We start from the raw sequence: 20,045 nt of genomic DNA, 5'->3' as shown, positions 1-20,045 counted from the left end.
AGGAAAGTACTTAATGGCAACATAGCACCCTGATCTGCCTACAAAAGGAGACAGCTTTTAAGCAAGTGTTATAGGCACTGTTATCAACCTTGATCCTTCCCTCATCATCTCCCACTTTCATACTGTATATTCTGATTAGATTTCCTAGTCAGCAGTCTTTCGTAGTTGTTAGACACTATTTATAAAATTACCTTTGCGAACTCTTGGTGAAGAATAATGCCATTTCAATCTCAAATCTGGGAAAAAATTAAGTCCTCTTGGGAAACAAAGTGGGGGTGGGGATCAATTATGGGATTCTCTGAACATACATCCAAAGGCAGAAAGACTCCTACTGAACTCAGGAAGTTTACATACATGCACTCTTATGGAGTGTACAGGTAATATAATGCTTACTTATGATATTCCTCCCCCTGGATCAGATGCTCAGATCATATGTGTGTGTGTATATATATATATATATATATATATATATATATATATATATATATATTTGCACTGACTGAATCAGTTCAGTGCCTTATATTAGAAGAGCACCTACCTATTTCCAGCTATTTACATGTCACTGCTCTGAAAACAGAAGAATAACAATTTATCTATTCAAACAAATTTACTTAACATCTACTATTTGCAAACTCTGTGGTAAATGCAGAATTATGGAAGACAAGATTTTTGCTCTCAAGGAGCACACATTTAAGTATGAAGGTAGATTTCTCAAAAACCTATTGCCTCAATTTAAGATCGTGGAAGGAATGTATCAGCGCCATCATTTCCCCACCACCTCATGTCATGTATATACAGCTCAAATCCTGATGCTTGATAGATTATAGGACCACCCCCGGGGCCAGCTTCATGGACATGCAATCTCTACCCTTGCACAGGGCCCCACTCAGAAGGGCTCTATGTTTTATTTAATCCTATGCTGTTGCTGCCTTGGAAAATCTCAATAATTTTACTTTTGAATTTGTGTTTGGTAAGTGAAGTCTTGTGGGACCTGGAGCGTGCATGTGAGCTGTGGGAACACATGGGGTACCACCTGCATGTGTGCAGAGGGCTTGGGCAGCACAGGTCCCCAGCATGCCCGCACATGCCTCAGAGCAGTTCAGGGTGCTGCTGGGCGGGAGCCTGGGTTACTCATGTATTACTATTATTCCTATTACATTGGTACCTCTCACGCCACTTTTTTTTCCTGCTTTATAAACATTTTCATTTTGTACTGGACCCAGCAAATTATGTAGCCAGCCTGACCCACAGGTTAAGAATATTGACAAATTTCTGTCCTAAGATATTATGGAAGACAACAGTTCATGGTTATGGATGCTTAACGAGTGCAGAAAAGGGCCCTACCTGATTTGGCTAATGGATAGAGCACTGACCTGTGGACTAAAAGGTCCTGTGATTATGGTCAAGAGTACATACCCGGGCTGTGGGCTTGATCCCCAGTAGAGGGCGTGCAGGAGGCAGCCGGTCAATGATTCTCATCATTGATGTTTCTCTCTCTCCCTCTCCCTTCCTCTCTGGAATCAATAAAAATATATATTTCTAATACGTAAAAAAGAGCAAGAAAATGCATGTTCTTGGTGTGTTCCAGACAAAATGTATAACTAGTAGGCATTTAATCTATGTGAAAACAGTGTAATAATATGGGCTAGAGTGCAGAATTTGGCATTATAAAAAATCTGTATGTGATCCAAAACGGCTGTTATAAGAAAAGCACTTTGGGACAGTGCCTCCACTGGGCTGGGATCTCATTAAAATCATGGCTGTTGCCATCCAAAGAACGAGTTTAACAGGAATCAACAGCAATTCAAAGGAGGGTCAAACTCAGGTACTTTATAAACAGTAAGCCTGTCAGACTGTCCTCCTATCAGCATTCTGTGACTTCCAAGTACGGAAAGCTATTTTCCCAAAGAACAGCACCACAACATGGACCCTGTTCTATTCTTAGTTCCTTCAGAACTGCCAGCTCCCAGTAAACTTTGCGCAGAAACAAGATCACAACAGAGATGACTGACGTTTGAAAATGAAACATCAAGGAAAACACTTAAACCCAATTTGCTTCCCAAAAGGCTAAAAGAAATTCACTTAATTATAATTGTTCTTATTTTTGTATGATTACTATGTAAAACAAATGTATTGCAGGAATTGAGACACATAAAGAAGATGCATATTTATGCAAAAATAATTGTAGTTCTATCTTCTTGACTTAATGTAAGTATGGATTTCTAAGTGATATAATTTTGTGTCAGTGCTTTTTTATTTTTTTATTTTATTTTTTAAATTTTATTTTTTTGATTTTTTACAGAGAGGAAGAGAGAGGGATAGAGAGTTAGAAACATTGATGAGAGAGCATCATCGGTCAGCTGCCTCTTGCACATCCCCTACTGGGGATGAGCCCGCAACCAAGGTACATGCCCTTGACTGGAATCAAACCTGGGACCTTTCAGTCTGCAGGCTGATGCTCTATCCACTGAGCCAAACTGGTTTCAGCTGTCAGTGCTTTTAATGAGCCTACTTTAGCCACATTTCTAGTACTAATATTATTACAATAGATGGAAAAAAGTTACAAGCATGTACAGAATTACAGTGAAAGACATCCTAATCAATGTTTTTAAAATTAGGAAAAACAGCTGCAATAAATGTAAGAATAGAATGAATATATATATATATATATATATATATATATATATATATATATATATATATATATCCAAAATATATAAAGCCCTCTTACAAATCAGTGACATTTTTGGCAACATGTCTCCGTTTTCTAGGCTGCCTGTATGTAATTTGACATGGAAAGAGAAAAACAAGTGAAGAGGAACTGAATGAGGAGAGAGCAGAAAGGCATTGCTCTGTCTGGGTGGTGCTGGGTGAACAGAATGGAATGACTGGGGATTATAGGCTGGCAGAGCCATGAGCATTTATTAGCCCCAACTCCCTCCCTTCCCACCCAGTCCTCCTGCCTGTGCCTCTCTGTATCACTACCTAGCACCGGAAGTTTGGGTTCTCAAGTGAAAATAAATTAACGAGTTAGAACTGGGTCAAAGAGAAAAATATCTTGTTTATCAGTATCTCATCAACACAGTAGTTAAATTTTAAAAATAAAAAAATGAGACTAGCTATTTATCCAGGTGCAGTATCCCAGGGAGGGTGGGACGTGGCATATTTGCTGAAGCCTTCAGTTCCCATGCTGACGTGATTTCAGTTGTAAGGAGGGTGTATGGTTAGGGTATTCTTATATTGCAGACCTGTAAACAACTATGGATGCACATGAAAGTTGGACAGCAAAGAAGGCTGACAGAAAAAATATGGGTTCATTTAAAGTCTGTTGTTGGAGAAGAGCTCTATGGATACCCAGACAGTAAGAAAGATGAAGTCAAGCCATAGCCAGTTTAGCTCAGTGGATAGAGTGTCGGCCTACAGACTGCAGGGTCTAGGATTTGATTCTGGTCAAGGGCACATGCCCAGGTTGCAGGCTCCATTCCCAGTACGAGGTGTACAGGAGGCAGCAGATCAATGATTCCCTCTCATCATTGATGTTTCTATCTTCCTCTCCCTCTCCCTGCCTCTCTGAAATCAATAAAAATATATTTAAAAAAAAAAAAGATTAAGTTAAGCCTAAAACATATAAAATGACAAAAGTGAAGCTGTCCTACTTTGGGCACATGAAGAGAAGGCGGGGTTCTTTGAAAAAAAAACAATAATGCCGGGGAACTTAGAAGGCAGCAGGGAAAGAGGAACACAGGATAGGAGAAGGATTGACTACATAAAGGAAGCCATAGGCCGAAACTGGTTTGGCTCAGTGGATAGAGTGTCGGTCTGCAGAATGAAAGGTCCCAGGTTCTATTCCGGTCAAGGGCATGTACCTTGGTTGCAGGCACATCCCCGGTGGGGGTTGTGCAGGAAGCAATGTTTCTCTCTCATTGATGTTTCTAGCTCTCTATCTCTCTCCCTTCCTCTCTGTAAAAAAATCAATAAAATATATTTTTTTTAAATAAATTGTATTAACATGTTTAAAAAAAAAAAAAAAAGAGGCCATGGGCATGATTTTACAGGAGCTGGGTAAGATTGTTAAGGACAGGACATTGTGGACATCACTCAGTCACATGGTTGCTAGGAGTCAGAGCTGACTCAATGGCATGTCACACACACACACACACACACACACACACACACACACACCACACACACAGGCCTGGAAAGGACCAAGCTCCTAGGTCCAGCACATAGAGAAAGAATAGCAAACTGGCAGACAGCAGGCCAGACCCAACTCAGGTAGATGTTGTTTTAGCAGCACAGTTTTATAAAATTTTGAAATAGTGACTGACGGTTAACTTGATATGTCAATTTTGCTAAGCTATGATGCTTATTTGTTCAAATACTAATCTAGATGTTGCTGTGAAGATATGTATAGATGTGATTAACATCTATGATCAGTTTACTTTAAAGGAGATTACCCTCAATAATTTTGGTGGGCTTCATCCAGGAAGTGGAAGGCCTTGAGAACAAAATCTGAGGTTTCCTGAGGAAGAAGGAATTCTACCCCAGGACTGTAATATAAAAATATTGCCTGAGTTTCTAGCCTGCTGGCCTACCTTGAAATAGACTTATCAGCCCTAACAATCACCTGAGCCAATTCCTTAAAACAACTCTATATATGTATACACACATATACACTTATATATGCACATATGTATGTATGCATACACACACAAATATATATATAAATATAAATATAAATATAAATATAAATATAAATATAAATATAAATATAAATATAAATATAAATATAAATATAAATATAAATATAAATAATATAAATATAAATATAAATATAAATATAAATATAAATAATATAAATATAAATATAAATAATATAAATATAAATAATATAAATATGAATATGAATATGAATATGAATATGAATATAAATATAAATATAAATATAAATATAAATATAAATATAAATATAAATATAAATATAAATATATATATATATATCTCCATCCTGCAAGGGAAGTTGGGAAATGCCACAGCAGTTAGCTGTGGCCATGCAGCCAGGTTGTAGCCAATGTATATATATATAAAAGCCCAGCTACCAGAACGGCGGAACAACCAGAACAACCAGAACAACCAATGGCACTATGGCAGCCAATCAGCCTGATCTGGCCCAGATCCGCCCCCATCACCCAGATCGGGGGTGGGGCTGGCTGGCCAACCACCGTTGGTCCCTCCCCATGGCTGGCCCCATCGCTGAATAATTGCCGGGGACCCTCCCCCCTCCTGGCCCAATGGGCCCCCATCATGGTGGGCCAGCTGGACCCCACCCATGTACGAATCCATGCACCATTCCTCTAGCATGAAATAAACAATGTGTTTTGTGGACGTTTCCCTGTTCTTTTTTCAGCCAGTCCTGCCAGGAGCAGCCTTACTGCGTCGTGAAGATAAAGGCCACATCCAGGAATGATAGAACAGAGAGCTGGAAGGAACCTGGATGCTTGATCACAGTGGAGCTGCAGGATTTGTTTTGAAATGCCTCTCTTGAAAGAAAAACATCAAATGTATGCTAGATGTTGTTTGGGACTTTCTGTCACATTTAGTGAAATGTAGTCCTAATTTTAAAATTAGGAAAGTTCTCTTAAACCTTTAGATCGCTTGTTTCTTCCTTGACAATTTAGAATGTCTGGTAAACTTGGGGAGCACACCACAGCTGGGGCTGGGGTGTCAGCAAGGAGTGGAAGGAGCACACCGCAGCTGGGGTTGGGGTGGGGTGGGAGACCAAGTGCCCCACCTAGTTCATGGCGGGTAAAGGGTAATGGGCAGCTTTTCTTCTTTTTCCTGAAACTCCTGGTGGGCCACCCTGAGGAAAGGCCTCAAGTTTAGGTTTGTAAAGACTGCCCCCTACGGGGCTGCATGGTGGCTTCCCTCTCCTGACCCTCCCCCACGTGCCTGCAGGGCGATGATTGACAGTGGCATCTCAAAGGGCTGTTCCTCTACCCTTTGAGATACCACGTCAGTCACAGGCCTGCCCGTGGGAAGAAGGAGGGCAGATCTCAGTTTCCACAGACTATTCATGGCGGGGAGGCTCTACTCCCAAGGCACGGGAGGAGGAACACAGAGGGTCTCCCACACCAGAGCTGCGACTTTTCTCATTTTGTTACGTGGAGTTTGGGGCGAGCAGACTCTCCTTGCTGTGGGTTCTTGTCCTACAAAGTTTGAAGAATAAAATTTGAGGACTAAAAGATTTTAAATAAAAATGTGGAAGTTTATTACAAGCCTATACAAACTCCCCTTAAGGGGGAGGGGGGAGGAGGCAGCAAATGGGAAAAACCTGCTCTCTCTCTAACGGGAAAGAATCAGTTCAGTTCCTGAGTTTCTTTTTCTGTGGGTTTATAAAGGCTGGCTGCTCTTTTCCTATTCATGACCCTTTCTAATTGGACCCTCCCTTAATTTATGTCCCCTGTCCTCTCCTAATTGGTCACTCTCTTGCAGAATATCCATTTCAAAGTTCAAAGCCCACCCATGCCCCCACCCCTCTCTTTCCCTTATATTGTAACATTCCTCTATCCTTTGTGAATGTATGTCTTCATCCCTCATGGGCCCCCTCTCGTTGATATTGCCTTTCCTATCTCTAAACTCCTTTCAATTTTAAAGGTCTTCATCTATTTTAAAGAATTTGTATTCCTCTAGTCCACATGATTTTGACCCAATTTCTCACTAATACTCAAGCCTTGCTTTAGCGAAAGAGCATCACTCCCTCCCAATTTCCAACCAGCTCTCTCTCCTGAATCACATCACCAAACTTCTCCCACTGATTTGATAATGGAGAGAATAGCCTAAGAGGGTTTCCTTTCATCTGTAAGAGGGGCTTAGAGGATGGAGGTTGGAGCCTCATTGGCTGTCACACCTAAATAGACCTGGCAATCATTTGATGAGGAGGGATATTCTAAGTTGAAGAATTCTTGGTGAGTTAAAGACCAATTCTTGTCTTTGGCTACGAATGAACTCACTAGGATGTGAGCAGAAAGGAAAATGAACTCTATCTCTCAGAATTAGTTAAATGACAAAGAAGGTGTAGAAAACCCTTCCAGCCCTGGCTGGTGTGGCGCAGTGGTTGAGCATCGTCTGTGCATGAAAGGTCATCCATTCAATTCCCAGTCAAGATACATGCCCAGACTGTGGGTCTGATCCGACCAATACTTCTCTCTCTCTCTCTCTCCCTCTTCCTTCCTCTCTAAAATCAATAATAACATTTTTTTTTAAATAAAAGAAAATCCTTTAAAGCTTCTCAGGCCTTTTGGGAGGAAAGTATGTGTGTGGAAAGAGGCTGACCCTATATGACAAGATCTGAAACGTGTGTTTGAACCAGACTATCTCTATATTTAGATTCATCTTTGTCTTTTTTTTAATTGAATTTTTTTTGGTGACATTGGTTAATAAAATTATATAGGCTTCAGGTATAAAATTCTATAATACATCATCTGTATACTGTATTGTATGCTCACCAAGTCTAGTTTCCTGCCATCAGCATTTATCGCCCCTTTACTCTCCTCTAACCCCCCAGTCCCTTTTTACTCTTGTAATCACCATACTGTTGTCTGTGTCTATGAAAATTCTCTAAAAAGGACACACAGATGGCCAATCCTATATAATAAAAGGGTAATATGCAAATCGACCGAATGGCAGAACCACTGGTCGCTATGATGTGCACTGACCACCAGGGGGCAGGAGCTGCCCTCTAGTGGTCAGGGTGCTCCCACAGGGGGAGCACCACTCAGCCAGTAGCCCAGAAGCCGGGCTCAGGGCTGGCGAGCACAGCAATGGTGGTGGGAGCCTCTCCTACCTCTGCAGCAGCGCTAAGGATGTCCAACTGAGGCTTAGGCCTATTCCCTAACCATCAGTCAGACGTCTCCAGAAGGCTCTTGGACTGGGCACAGGCCAGGCTGAGGGACTTCACAATCTCATGTACTAGGCCTCTAGTAGATATATGAAAAGATGCTCAACCTCATTAATGATTAGAGAAATGCAAATTGAAAGCACAATGAGAATCGCCTCACACCTGTTAGAATGGCTGCAATCAATGAATCAACAAACAACAAGGATGTGGAGAAAAGGGGACCTTCATGCACTATTAGTGGGAATATAGATTGGTGCAGCACTGTGGAAAGCAGTATGATATTACCTGAAAATATTAAAAATGGAACTGCCTTACGACCCAGCAATTCTACTTCTGGGAATATATCCAAAGAAACCTGAAACTCTAATTCAAAAGAATATATGCACCCCGATGTTCATTGAAGCATTATTTATAATAGTCCAAGTGTCCATCAATAGATGAGTGAATAAAAAAGCCATGGTACATTTACACAATAGAATAGTACTTGGTTGTAAGAAGCAAGGAATTCTTATCTTTTGTGACAGCATGGATGGACTTGTAGGGTATTATGCTAAGTGAAATAAGTCAGTCAGAGAAAGACAAGTATGATTTCACTTATATGTGGTATCTAATAAACAAAACAAACTAACAAACAAAACAGAAGCAGACCCATAGATGCAGAGAACAGTCTGACAACTGTCAGAGGGTTAGAGGGTTCGGGGGTGGGTGAAAAAGGTGAAGGGATTAAGCAAAGGAAAAAAAAAAAACTAATTATCTTTTCTTTTTATTCTCAAAATTTCATTAAACTAATGATTAGTATTTTCCATGGCTAGACACTGTTTTAAGCCTTGGAAACACAGTGAGCAAAACAGGTAATATTTCTGCCCTAAGGAGCTTACATTTCAATTGCTGGATACAGATAATAAATATAACAAGTAAACAATTACATAATCAAGATAATTTCAGATAGTGATAAGTACTATAAAAAAAGATTTAAAATGAGTGACAGGGCAAGGAGGTCTATTTTATTTTTTTCTTTATTGATCAATGTATTACATATGTGTCCTTATCTCCCCATTGCACCCCACCTGTCCAAGCATGCCCTCACCCTCACTCCCTGCGTTATGCTTATAAGCATGCATATAACTTTTTTGGTTGATCTCTCTTCCTTACCCCCACTCTCCCCTGAGGGGGTCTACTTTAGATGGACTGGCAGGAAGATCTCTCTTAAGGAGGTGAAACTTACCCTCAATGATCAGAAGACCCAGAAAAGGGGTGTTCTAAGCAGAGAAACAGAAAGTACAAAGGTCCTAAGGATACGAGCTTGCTTGGGCCTGGCACATGAGGTAGAGGAAACCAAGAGATGAAGTCACACATAGGATGGAGGTTACAGAGATAGGGACGTTGGACTTTACTCTAAGGGCTCTTAGAAGCCATTAGATAATGTTAAGCCAGAGAACAAAATGATTTACTTTAATTTTGAAAGCTCACACTGGCTGTTGGTTAGATTATAGATTGGGAAGAGTGGAAGCAGGGAGGACATTTAGGGGTCTATTTTACCAGTCCAGGTGAGAGATGACACCTACCTTGGGTAAGGTGGCTACAGCAGAGACAGAGAGAGGCGAGCAGATTCAGTGGAATTCAGTGGAACCTTTAGTGGTTGAGCCAACAGAACCTGCTGGTGGGTTGGATGTGGGGCAGGAGAAAATAAGAGGTATCGAATAGGGTTGCTAATTCCATTCACTGAGATGGAAGCCTGAGGAAGGAACCAGTTTTTGGAGGGGAATCAGAGACCTATTTTGCCCAGGCTTGGTTTGAAATGCCTGTGAGACATCCAGGTGGAAACAGCAGCAAATAGTTGGACAAATGAGAGTTCTTGGAGCACAGATTTAGCATTCCTTTTTGAATTTTTCTTCCCACTGTAGAAGCCCAGAAAAGTCCAAGAATGGGCCTGAGAGGGCAGATTCCCCATTTCCCCGGACCAGCAGAGGTCCCCTCCATGAGGCAGGTGCCCACCATCTAAGGGTTTGGTGTGCCTGTGGGTAGCGGCATGCTTCGGTGCACTTAGCAGAAGTGCTTTAAGAGTTGAAAAGGTCAAGCAGGTTGTACGTTGCTATTTGTCATTAACATACATTTCAATTTGCCGAGCGCCTTCTCTTTAATTATGAATGACCTTCATTTGACTCTTAGTACATAAAGTTTCTGGTTTCTGCTTCCCCCACTCCATTCTCATCAGCCCTGTCCTGGCTTCTTTAACCAGCCTTTACTCTGTGGACTCTGTGAAGTGAAAAGCTTCAGTCCACCTTTTGGTGTTTGGAGGGGAGAGGGGTGCAGGGAGAGGTCTCTAAGAGAGCTCAGGAAAGAGCTTGCCTCTTTTCTTATTCTGAGAAGTTGGGGAAGAAAACAGTGAGAGAGACAGGAAGTCAGGTTGGAAGGAATAACTTCAGTTTTATTTTAATAAAAATCAAAAGCAAGCTGCCCTGGGCTGGGAGCAGGCAGCCCCGGGGGAGAGCAGGGGAGACTGGTTTTCCCTGTAGCTGCACTTCCTGAGAGGAAAAAGGCGGCACACGGAACGTAGTATGCTCAGCTACTCTACCCAGCTTGGTTTTACATCACCAGAGGTGAAATGGTGAAGGCTCCGAGAGAGGACAGAAAGCCGTCCTCCTCATGGACCAGGAAGCGGAGACAGGGCCTTTTACTCTACTAGGAAATGAAAACGTTCACCATTCATTGGCTGGATTTAAATAAGTGGATTTTCAGTAAATAGGGCACACTTAAGGCCAACAAACAGATAGCAAGCACAATTCTGCCACTTACTAGTTCTGTGATTTTGGGAAACTCACCTGACCTAGGCCTCAAATGTCTCATTTGTGAAGATGAGGATCATAGTACCTACCTTGTGAGATCATTTGGGTAACGCATTCGGTGCACTGCCTGGATCAGGACAGGCACTCAGTAAAGCGTGCCGGCTGCTATTCCTACTGTAATGGTGGCTATCACTATGACCATGTTAGGATCTAGGTGCTGGGGATATAAAGATAAAAGATACAATTTTACCACCTAAAAGCTTAAGACTCACTCAAGAGGTAGGAATAATAAACATTAAAATACAATATAATGCACATGTAGTAGGGCTTCTTATCAGAAGGGTGCCTGTAAGTGGTTACATTTTAGTGAGATTATATATTTATGTAGGCCAGGACAAAAAATAAATCATCTTGGAATTGTAGAGCCTTCCATAACCTTATTGGGTGGGGCTCACGTGAGTAGCTCAAATTGTTCACCGAGAAAGGTATCAGGACATGCCTATGATTTTGTTTGTTTTTGATGTTGTTGGTTTTTTTTTGTTGTTGTTTTTCTGTGTTTTTTGTCTGTTTTTGTTAACCCTCACCAACAACATTTCCCATCCATTTTTAGAGAGAGTAGAAGGGAGGGGAAGAGACAGAGAGAGAAACACATCAATTGTGTTGCCCTCCGCATGCAGCCTGCAACCTAGGGCCCTGACAGGAATCAAACTCAGGCTGAACCTCAGTCCTTGGGCCGATGCTCCATCCACTGAGCCAAACCATCTAGGGCTGTTTTGTATTTTGCAAGGAGTTAGTCACCAGGGAGAAATAGAATAATGATGGCTTTAAATCCTCAAACGAGTGAAAGCTAGAACCAGCCCTGGTTTAGCACTGAAAGAGCTGATCACTTTGGAATCTGACACCTGGAGCCCAGACTGGCAGCACCTGAGGGACCTTGGATCAGGGTGACATGGGGACAGACTGGAAAGACTCCACTCTTGACCTTGCACTGACCGCACTGGGCGGGCTCCCCATGGGTACAGTGCTTTATCTGTTTACATCTTCTGCTAAGCAGCCTCGCTGCCTTTTCCCTGAGCCACCTCACACAGCTGGCCAGTGCAGAGGCAACCTGTTACTGTGGAAGGAACCGGGATGCCTCTTACACAGTTTGGGGTACAACTGTCGTGCCTCCCAGTTCATCTCCCGAGTGCACCTGTTTGGATCCCCACAATCCATTACTGAAAACCCTAAGGTCCAGACTGTCCTCCCTCCAACTTCTCTGTAACCCTATGTCCTTGCTGCTTCATCTGCTGAGGTGACTGGGAATTTGGCCAGGAGCACTTCCTGTTGGAGAGCTCTGGGGTGGGGGTGGACCATCCGCAGAAAAACATGCCAAGCATCTTCCAGGAATCAGGGACCCATGGCCAATTTTGCCGCATTTACCCTTCTGCCTCAGCCGTGAGACTGACCTACTAGAGTCTTTTTCAGATACCTCTTGAGCACAGCGAATCCTGTATGCACAGAGGAGGGGGAGGGAGGACTTTTGGGTTTCCTATTACTGGTCTGTGAGGGCTCAAACATTTGTATTCTAGAGATGATCTGGGAGGCACGACAGTTGTCCCCCAAACGGTGTAAGAGGCATCCTGGTGACTTTCACAGTAACAGACGTATGCATACGCTACAGCAGCAGGAAGCAAGGAGTGATGAATTTTGCAAGAAGAGGTATGGGCTGGAACAGGTGTTGGAAGCAGCAGCAGTTTACAGTGATAGAATGGAGGAAGTACATCACAGATGGAAGAACAGCATGGACCAAGTTTCACTAACCCGAGACATAACATGGTTCTTCAGTGAACTCTAAGTACCTTTGTTCATTTTGCCACAGTTATGGTGGATTCATTTCTTTCTTTCTTTTTTAATTTTGTTTTATTGTCTAAAGTATTACACGTAGTAGTACATATATCTCCCCCGTCTCCCCAGTTGACTTTCCCCCAGGTGGATTCCTTTCTTGTTCCAGTATTTAGTGATAAGCTTCCTCGGTTCTTCACAAATTTCAAGTTTAATATATGTCACATATTTAGAAAAGTGCCTGGCACATGGTTAGCACTACCTCAGTGAAAATTCTTATAACCACACAGCTCAACTTTTTAAAAAGTACAAAATATTTTTTAAAATTCTCTAGCCCACCCTACCGTCCTATCCCGTTTTCTATGCTTGCCCTCCTTAATCTCCATCCTTCAAACACCCCAAACAATTCCTTTCAAAAGCCAAACGTTTGAAGAGGCCAGTCTAAAACAGGTGCAACACAAACATCCATAAAACAGAAAGGCCTTGCAGGACAAGGGCAAATGTTCCATGTTTTGGGTCTGGGTGTGATGATTGTCCAACAAATAGAATCTAAAGCAGGGGTTTACATTTTTTGTCTGTTCCTGACAAAGTCCTATTTCAGAGGTTTGTTGACATAATCGCCTCCCGGCCCTCCAATAAGAACCTCGTCCTTGCCAAAACCGGTTTGGCTCAGTGGATAGAGCTTCGGCCTGTGGACTGAAAGGTCCCGGATTCAATTCCAGTCAAGGGCATGTACCTTGGTTGCGGGCACATCCCCAGTAGGAGATGTGCAAGAGGCAGTTGATCGATGATTCTCTCTCATCGATGTTTCTAACTCTCTATCCCTCTCTCTTCCTCTTTGTAAAAAATCAATAAAATATATTTAATAAATAAATAAATAAATAATAAAAAGTGTATATAGCTAAAAAAAAAAAAAACAAAAAAAACAAACAAAACAAAAACAAAAACAAAAAAACCTCATTCTTCGTAGATCGCCCGGAGAATCAGTGGGGGAGTGCGGACCCGGCCAGGTGTGGCGGTTCTCCCGGCCAGTGTGCCACGTAACCAGGGCGCTGGGGCTGAAGTGACACCTGGAAAAGGTAAAGAGGAAGGGAAGGCCGGCCTGGGTGTTGGGGCGGAAGACCCAGGAGGGGGCAGCAGTAAGCAGCCGCGCCGTCCCGGGCCGGTGGGCACCGGGGGAGGTAGAGGGTCTAACCGGGTGGGGCGTGGGGAGGATGCGAGGAGAGAGGAACGTGGCGAAGGTACCTGCCGGGGGCGCCGCGTCCAATGGGAAGAGCGCGCGAGCAGCCGCACCTCAACCTGCCCGACGACGTCACGACGCCGGGGCGGACGCCGGGCCAATGGGAGGCCGCCTCGGGCAGGGGGCGGGGCCCGGAGGACTCGGGGCCGGGCGCCGGGAGACAGTTGGCGGGGTCGGGTGGCCACCGCGGGAGAGGGAAGCGCGAGCGGGGCGGCCGTGGACGCCACCGCCACCTCCCGCATGGTGCCGAGCCGTCCGTAGGCGGCGGCGGCGAGGCCTGCGGGGCGGCGCCGCGGAGGGGGTCGGGGTCGCGGCTTCCCGGCGCCCACACTTCCTCCTGCGGCGGCCGTCTCGGTGGGGGCGGGATGGCGGCGGCCCCGGGGAGCGGCCGCGCCTCTGCGCCCCGGCTGCTGGCGCTCCTGCTGCTACTTCCGCTGCTGTGGGCCCCGGCCCGGGTGCGGGCGGCCCCCGACGAGGACAGCCTCCGGAACAAGGAGCCGCCGGCGCCCGCGCAGCAGCTGCAGCCCCAGCCGGTGGCCGCGCAGGGCCCCGAGCCGCCGCGGGCCGAGGTGAGCCGGCCGGGCCGGGCCGGGCGGGCGAGGCGGGCGGGGCTGCGGGTACCAGGCTCGCGGCCGCCGGCGGCGGGGGAGGGGAGCCTGCAGCCGGGCTCCCGGGGGTGGGAGCCGGCGGCGGGGGCGCTTTTCCGGGGTCAGGCCGGGGCCCCGCCCGGCTCCGTGTGCGGCGGGGAAGGGACGGAGCCCTCTGGGATCGGAGGACCGGGATGCTGCTGAGGAATGGGGGAAGCCTGGTCGGTCCGATGAGGGTGGAAGGGGAGTGCTGAGCTGGGAAACACTCATCCCAAGTAGGAAGTTTCACCCCGAGGGCAGCGGCGGGGAGGCTTCTCGTATTCAGAGGAGAGAAAAGAACACCGGGCTTCTCATTCTTGGAACCGCTGACCCAGATTCAGCTTCGCAGGACTCGTGCTTTTTTTTTGTTTGTCCTTTGACAGATGTACCTGGGATTTTTGCAGCGTGACGCGCACTTTTTAAAAAGCGTGCTCTTGCTTGTGGGGAGCAGCCCTTGGGCTCGCGGAGGGATGGGCAGCGCTGGGCAGGAGTAGCGGGGTGGGTGCCGCCCCTGAACGTGTAATGAGGATCCCAGACTTGTCTCCTGGCCTTCCCTGAATAGGTATTAATTAATGTCTTAATGTATGCTCATAGGACCGCTTAGTCACTTATATCTAAACGTAAAAATTTCCTCCACACACCTGCCCTGGGCTTCCTCCTCCTTTCCCATTTGAATTCTTGAATTCGGATCTTCCGTCCTGTGACTGGCCCTCAGACCCCACCCCCACCCCCCACCCCTTTCACCCGAGGCTGTATGGAGCCACCCAGCGAATCTTCCTGAACTTTGAATTCTGTGTTCCTTCTCGGAAATCTTCCCAGCGTTGCCCCTGCCTGCCTGCCTGCCTGCCTGCCTGCCTGCCGATTTCAGTCCAAGCCTCTTGAGCAGGATGTTCAGGTTTCTGCAGGATCTGGCCCCAGCCAACCCCCAGGCTTCTTAGTCACCGCTCCCTGGCCCACGTGCTTCGCTCAAACCGGAGGGAGACCTTGCCATGTGCGCTTGGGGGCAGGTCTCTCCAACAAAGGGTCTCCCCGCACGGGCTGCGGGGAGCGTGGAGCCCACCGCTTAGAACCTGGCCACCCTCCCAGAGCCAGCAGCTACCTCCTCCTCTCTGCGAGGACCTCCCCGCCTCGCTCAAAGGGATTTCTCTCTGGCTCCTCACTCCTGGGCTTTAGCTGACCCTGTTTGCCATTTCCAGGTCTGAAACTGAACTGAAATGCTGATTCGTGACATTCATTCTCACAGAGTTTATCATTTAGTCTCCTGTCATTTAACTCATTGGGAGTTTCTTTATTTCTCCCCCCCCCCCCAAAAAAAAACAACAACATTAATTATTAAGTAATAACTTTGTGAGATATTTTGAATGTAATTTTAAGGCCTTTCATTACAGTTTTAGTCATACCATGACTTTTGAGATACAAAATAATACCCTTTAGACAACGTGGGTGAGAAAATCCAGTCTTATAAAATAAAGTCATCAGTATCTAGTGAGCATATTTAAGTGGCCTTATGGATCCTAATCTTTAAAATTGTGGATGTGGAGGCAAGGGGCAGGCACAATATATGATTTTTGTCTTTCGATATTTTGATATATTCTTGGTGGTTATTTTTTATAGGAATATATTCTAATTTCTATATCATAGTAGAATCCAATCGTTTTAATTATATTTTCATGTAATTTTTTGATAGGCTCAACTGCTTTCTTTACTTAGAGTAAGTACTATAGCATGTTAGGAGACATTTTTTAAAGGTTGGCTATTTAAACTTACCCTTTTCATGCCACTGTGAGTGGATTTCTGAAAGTCAAGGGAGGTGGGACCTCTTCTAATGATCATCATTCAAGTGTAAGATGTATTATTAAAATGCAGTTATATCTTACAGGGTGTTTTGAAGCAAGATAACTGAATTTCTAACAGCTTTCTACTTTGGGTATTTTTTCTTCTCTATGATCAGATAAAAGTTTGGGGAGTTCACTCTGAACTTAGAATTAAACCCCAATGTATAAACAAATGTAAAGAAATACGGTTGATCATTTGTATTCACTTATGCAGTTAATGCTTCTAGTGACTTACTCAGATTTTTTCTTATTCCTTCCCTAGGCTGAGTACATAATATAAGAAGCATTAAGTCCTTTTAGTTGAGGGAGGTTAGATAGATTTGATAAAGGTAATTTTTAATTTGCTGCATATTCTGGAAGTCCCAAGAACTGTTCTGGTTAAGTAGCACTGTTGATAAAAGCCTGTTATCTGACCCAATACAAATTCTTGATATTTACTGTTTCTTGGCATTTCTTTTATTATCTTTTAACTGTGAGAAAGCCTTCTGCACAATATTTGAGCTTTTTTTTTTCATTTTCATTAAGTTAACAGTTCTGCTTCATGCAGTCCAGTCTCCCATTTCTAGCCTCTTTGTAGCTAAGATTGAGGCCATGAGATGTGAGAACGCTTTTCTTGCTCAGGATTGCTGTGTCAGAGTGAAGTGAACATTATGTTGCCAAATTCATTGCCTGGTGTTCTACCATCAAAGCAATTCATTAAAATCAGTGAAACACTTATTACCATTCAAATGTCCAAATTTATAAGTCCATTAAAAACAATATTTATAAAAATAAAGTTGTTAAAACATTCATTAAAATGAAAATGTATTTGTTAAATATGTATTATTCTAGTATGAATTAACAAGTAACATTAATAAAAAATAAAATATTTAAAAAACAGACTAAACCATCCATAAAAAGAAAATTTTTTTTTATTTTTTTTAAGTACATTTTTATTGATTAGGAAAGGGAGAAAAAGATAGAAACATCAATATGAGAGAATCATTGATCAGCTACCTCCTGTACTCCCCCTACTGGGGATTGAGCCTGCAACCTCGCATGTGCCCTGACAAAATGGAACCCTGACCTCCTGGTTCAACTATTGAGCCATACCAGCCAGACCGATAGTGAAAATTTATAATAAAATACAGTCTTTATTGTAATACAATTTTTAAAAACCAGGTTTACCCATGGTGTCATTGTTGAAGTTGAATGTATATTTTTGTGCACACTTTTGATCTTCTGAAAAAGGTTTTCTGGCTTCTTATAATAAAGTACTATAATGGTTAGGGGACAGCATTTCCTTCTGACTCTTTTATCCTTAAATAACCTAACCTCTTGTGTGGTAACTTTTGTTGAGCACTTTTTGTTTTGTGTTTTTTGTTGTTTTTTCAGGGATATCACTCTCTTTTCTAAGAAAGTATCTTCATCTTCCCTAGTATTTTGTGTAGATGAAGATTCTGATGCGCAAGTATCTTGTTTTGTTTCATAATCAAATGTGTTCATTTGAACTATAGAACTAGAAGGAATTATTTTTTCATTGTTGACTGTCATTTTCTTCCTTGAAGATCATGAAAGTAGAAAAGAATACTTTCTAAGTGAGCATATGTTTTTCTTTTTACAGTTTTTCAATTTGGAATTAATTTTAACTTTGAGTAAAGACAAGTCAATTTCTAATTATAATTTGTTGACCTTACTTTCAAGATGTAAATATTTTAGGTTTTAGACCCAAATTAAAATAATGAAATGTTATTTGTACTAAGGAAAACACTGTATTCTGTTACTTACTATTTCATTACACTATAATTGAAGAGTGGAGTATCCAAATTGAAATGATAGTCACTGCATCTGACTCTCTTGTACACATCTATTATTTGCTTCTCTGCCCATACCTTCTGCCTTCAGACTGGACAGAACTATTATCCTTTCCATACCTTTTCTCTGTGTCCATGTGTCTATTCTCTGATCTCTGGTATTTTTCTTCCTCAATATCTTTATCTTTTTATTGGTTCCTTTCTGTCTGCATACACATGCCCATAGGTTCTTACCTACTTGGGGAAAGAAAGAAGGAGGCCATTAATTTAAGTCACCCTAACTGCGTTATAAGCATACCTCGGTTCATTGCGCTTCACTCTGTTGCGCTTCACAGGTATTGCGTTCTTTACAAATTCGAGGCAAGACCCTCCACCAGCAGAAAGATTACGACTTGCTTTATTGGGAGGCTGGCTTTATTGTGCTAGTCTGGAACTGAACCCACAGTGCCTCTGAGGTATGGCTGTAGTTTTGTTTTTCAGTTTTATCAACCAAATTTCTTCTATCTAGGAAATTAGCTGCTTTTTTACTTTGCTTTAGACTTCCATTATCTGGCTTGAGCCCCTGTCTTTTTATTCTTTTTTTTTTTTTTTAATCCTCATGTGAGGATTTGTTTTTACTGATATTAGAGGGGGAGGGGGAACATACAGAGAAGAAAAAAAATCAATGTGAGAGAGAAACATTGATCGGTTGCCTCCCATATGTGTCCCAACCGGGGATCAAGCCCATAACCTGAGTATGTGCTCTTTCCAGGAATCAAACCTGCAACCTTTTGGTGAATGAGACAGTGCTCCACAACTAAGCCACTCAGCTAGGGCTGAGCTCTGTCTTTTTATTGAAATTTCATTTTTGAAGTATAACTTTACCTAATTGCTAAATGGAGGGCTCTTTTTCAGTTCTAATTTGACACTGTTCTCTCTCTACTTTTTGAAGAGTTGGACTCCCATCTTTGGTGTATGAACTTGGAAAAATTATTTAACACTATTGGTCCTCGGTTACTCACCTTGTGTTAAATTGGATAACAGTTCTTAAGGTTTTTGAGTATTTGAATAATGTATATGAAAATACCTGTCATCTAATTGATACCGTGTTTCCCCGAAAATAAGACATCCTCTGAAAATAAGACCTAGCGCATGGAAAGATAAGACATCTCCTGAAAATAAGACCTAGCGCAACTTTGGGAGAAAAAATTAATATAAGACACTGTCTTATTTTCGGGGAAACAGGGTAGTAGCTCAGTGAATGGTGTTTGTCTCTGTCTTGACCAATTGTGGTGATCTCTGGCCTGGCTTTCTAGATATCTAAGACAGTTTTTGTTTTTTGTTTTTTGTTTTTCTCTCTCTCTCTCCTCCGCCCCTCTCCTAACCCTCTTTCCCCTAAAAATAGACAGTCCCTAAGGCTTTTCAACTTAATCTTTAGGCCTTTTCCCATGGGAATTTCATCTACTTGCAAACCTCTAACTGATAAATTTAGGCTTCCAAATACATGCCCTGAGGTTTAACTCAGGGGTCCCCTTTGTATGACTTCTTGGAAACCTTCATTTGAAATGCTTTTTTATCACCTCAAATTGAATGTGTCTGAAACCAAACCCCTTATTTTTATTTCTCTTTCCCACATACCTTGTAGGAATACTAGTATTTTTCTTAGTCAACCAGATAGAAAACCTTAACCGTCATCTTTGATTCTCCCCTCTTTTTAAAGTTCTGTTGACTCTCTTTCCATAATGTAGATAATTTTTTTCCCTATTATTAACATTGGTTTTGAGCAGCTGATTTCCTAATTAATTGGTCTGGTGGCTGGTATTTTTAGCCCTGATGTATAAGTCACAGTGCTTTAATTAAGTTTGTGTCTTCTACTCAACTTTTAAAGGCTTCTTGCTTGCCTCTAAGCTGGGCCATAACCATACAGGATTTTTAGTCTGGCCCTTATGTAGCTTGTTACCCCAACCATTCATCTGAAGGTTTGCTTCCTGTTCTCAGAACATGTTAGTATTCTTTCACATTGTCAGTCCAGGGAAGGAGGTAAATGCATGTACTCCAATGCATT

General features: G+C 43.0%; 1 protein-coding gene across 1 annotated transcript in view; it reads left to right on the top strand.

Moving 5' to 3' along the window:
- Window positions 1–13,880: 13,880 nt before the first annotated feature.
- TMEM165 (transmembrane protein 165) overlaps window positions 13,881–20,045 on the top strand; it is a 29,225-nt gene continuing 23,060 nt past the window's right edge. Inside the window, exon 1 of the mRNA XM_084899465.1 lies at window positions 13,881–14,316. Within this exon, the coding sequence (XP_084755591.1) occupies window positions 14,113–14,316 (204 nt within the window). The 5' untranslated portion in view covers window positions 13,881–14,112. The remainder of the gene's footprint in view (window positions 14,317–20,045) is intronic.

This window comes from Pipistrellus hanaki (genome assembly GCF_964339955.1).
Source record: "Pipistrellus hanaki genome assembly, chromosome: 1".
NCBI classification, from domain to species: Eukaryota; Metazoa; Chordata; class Mammalia; order Chiroptera; family Vespertilionidae; genus Pipistrellus; species Pipistrellus hanaki.
Note: the sequence above shows the minus strand (reverse complement) of the source record. Positions and strands in the feature narration are given on the sequence as shown.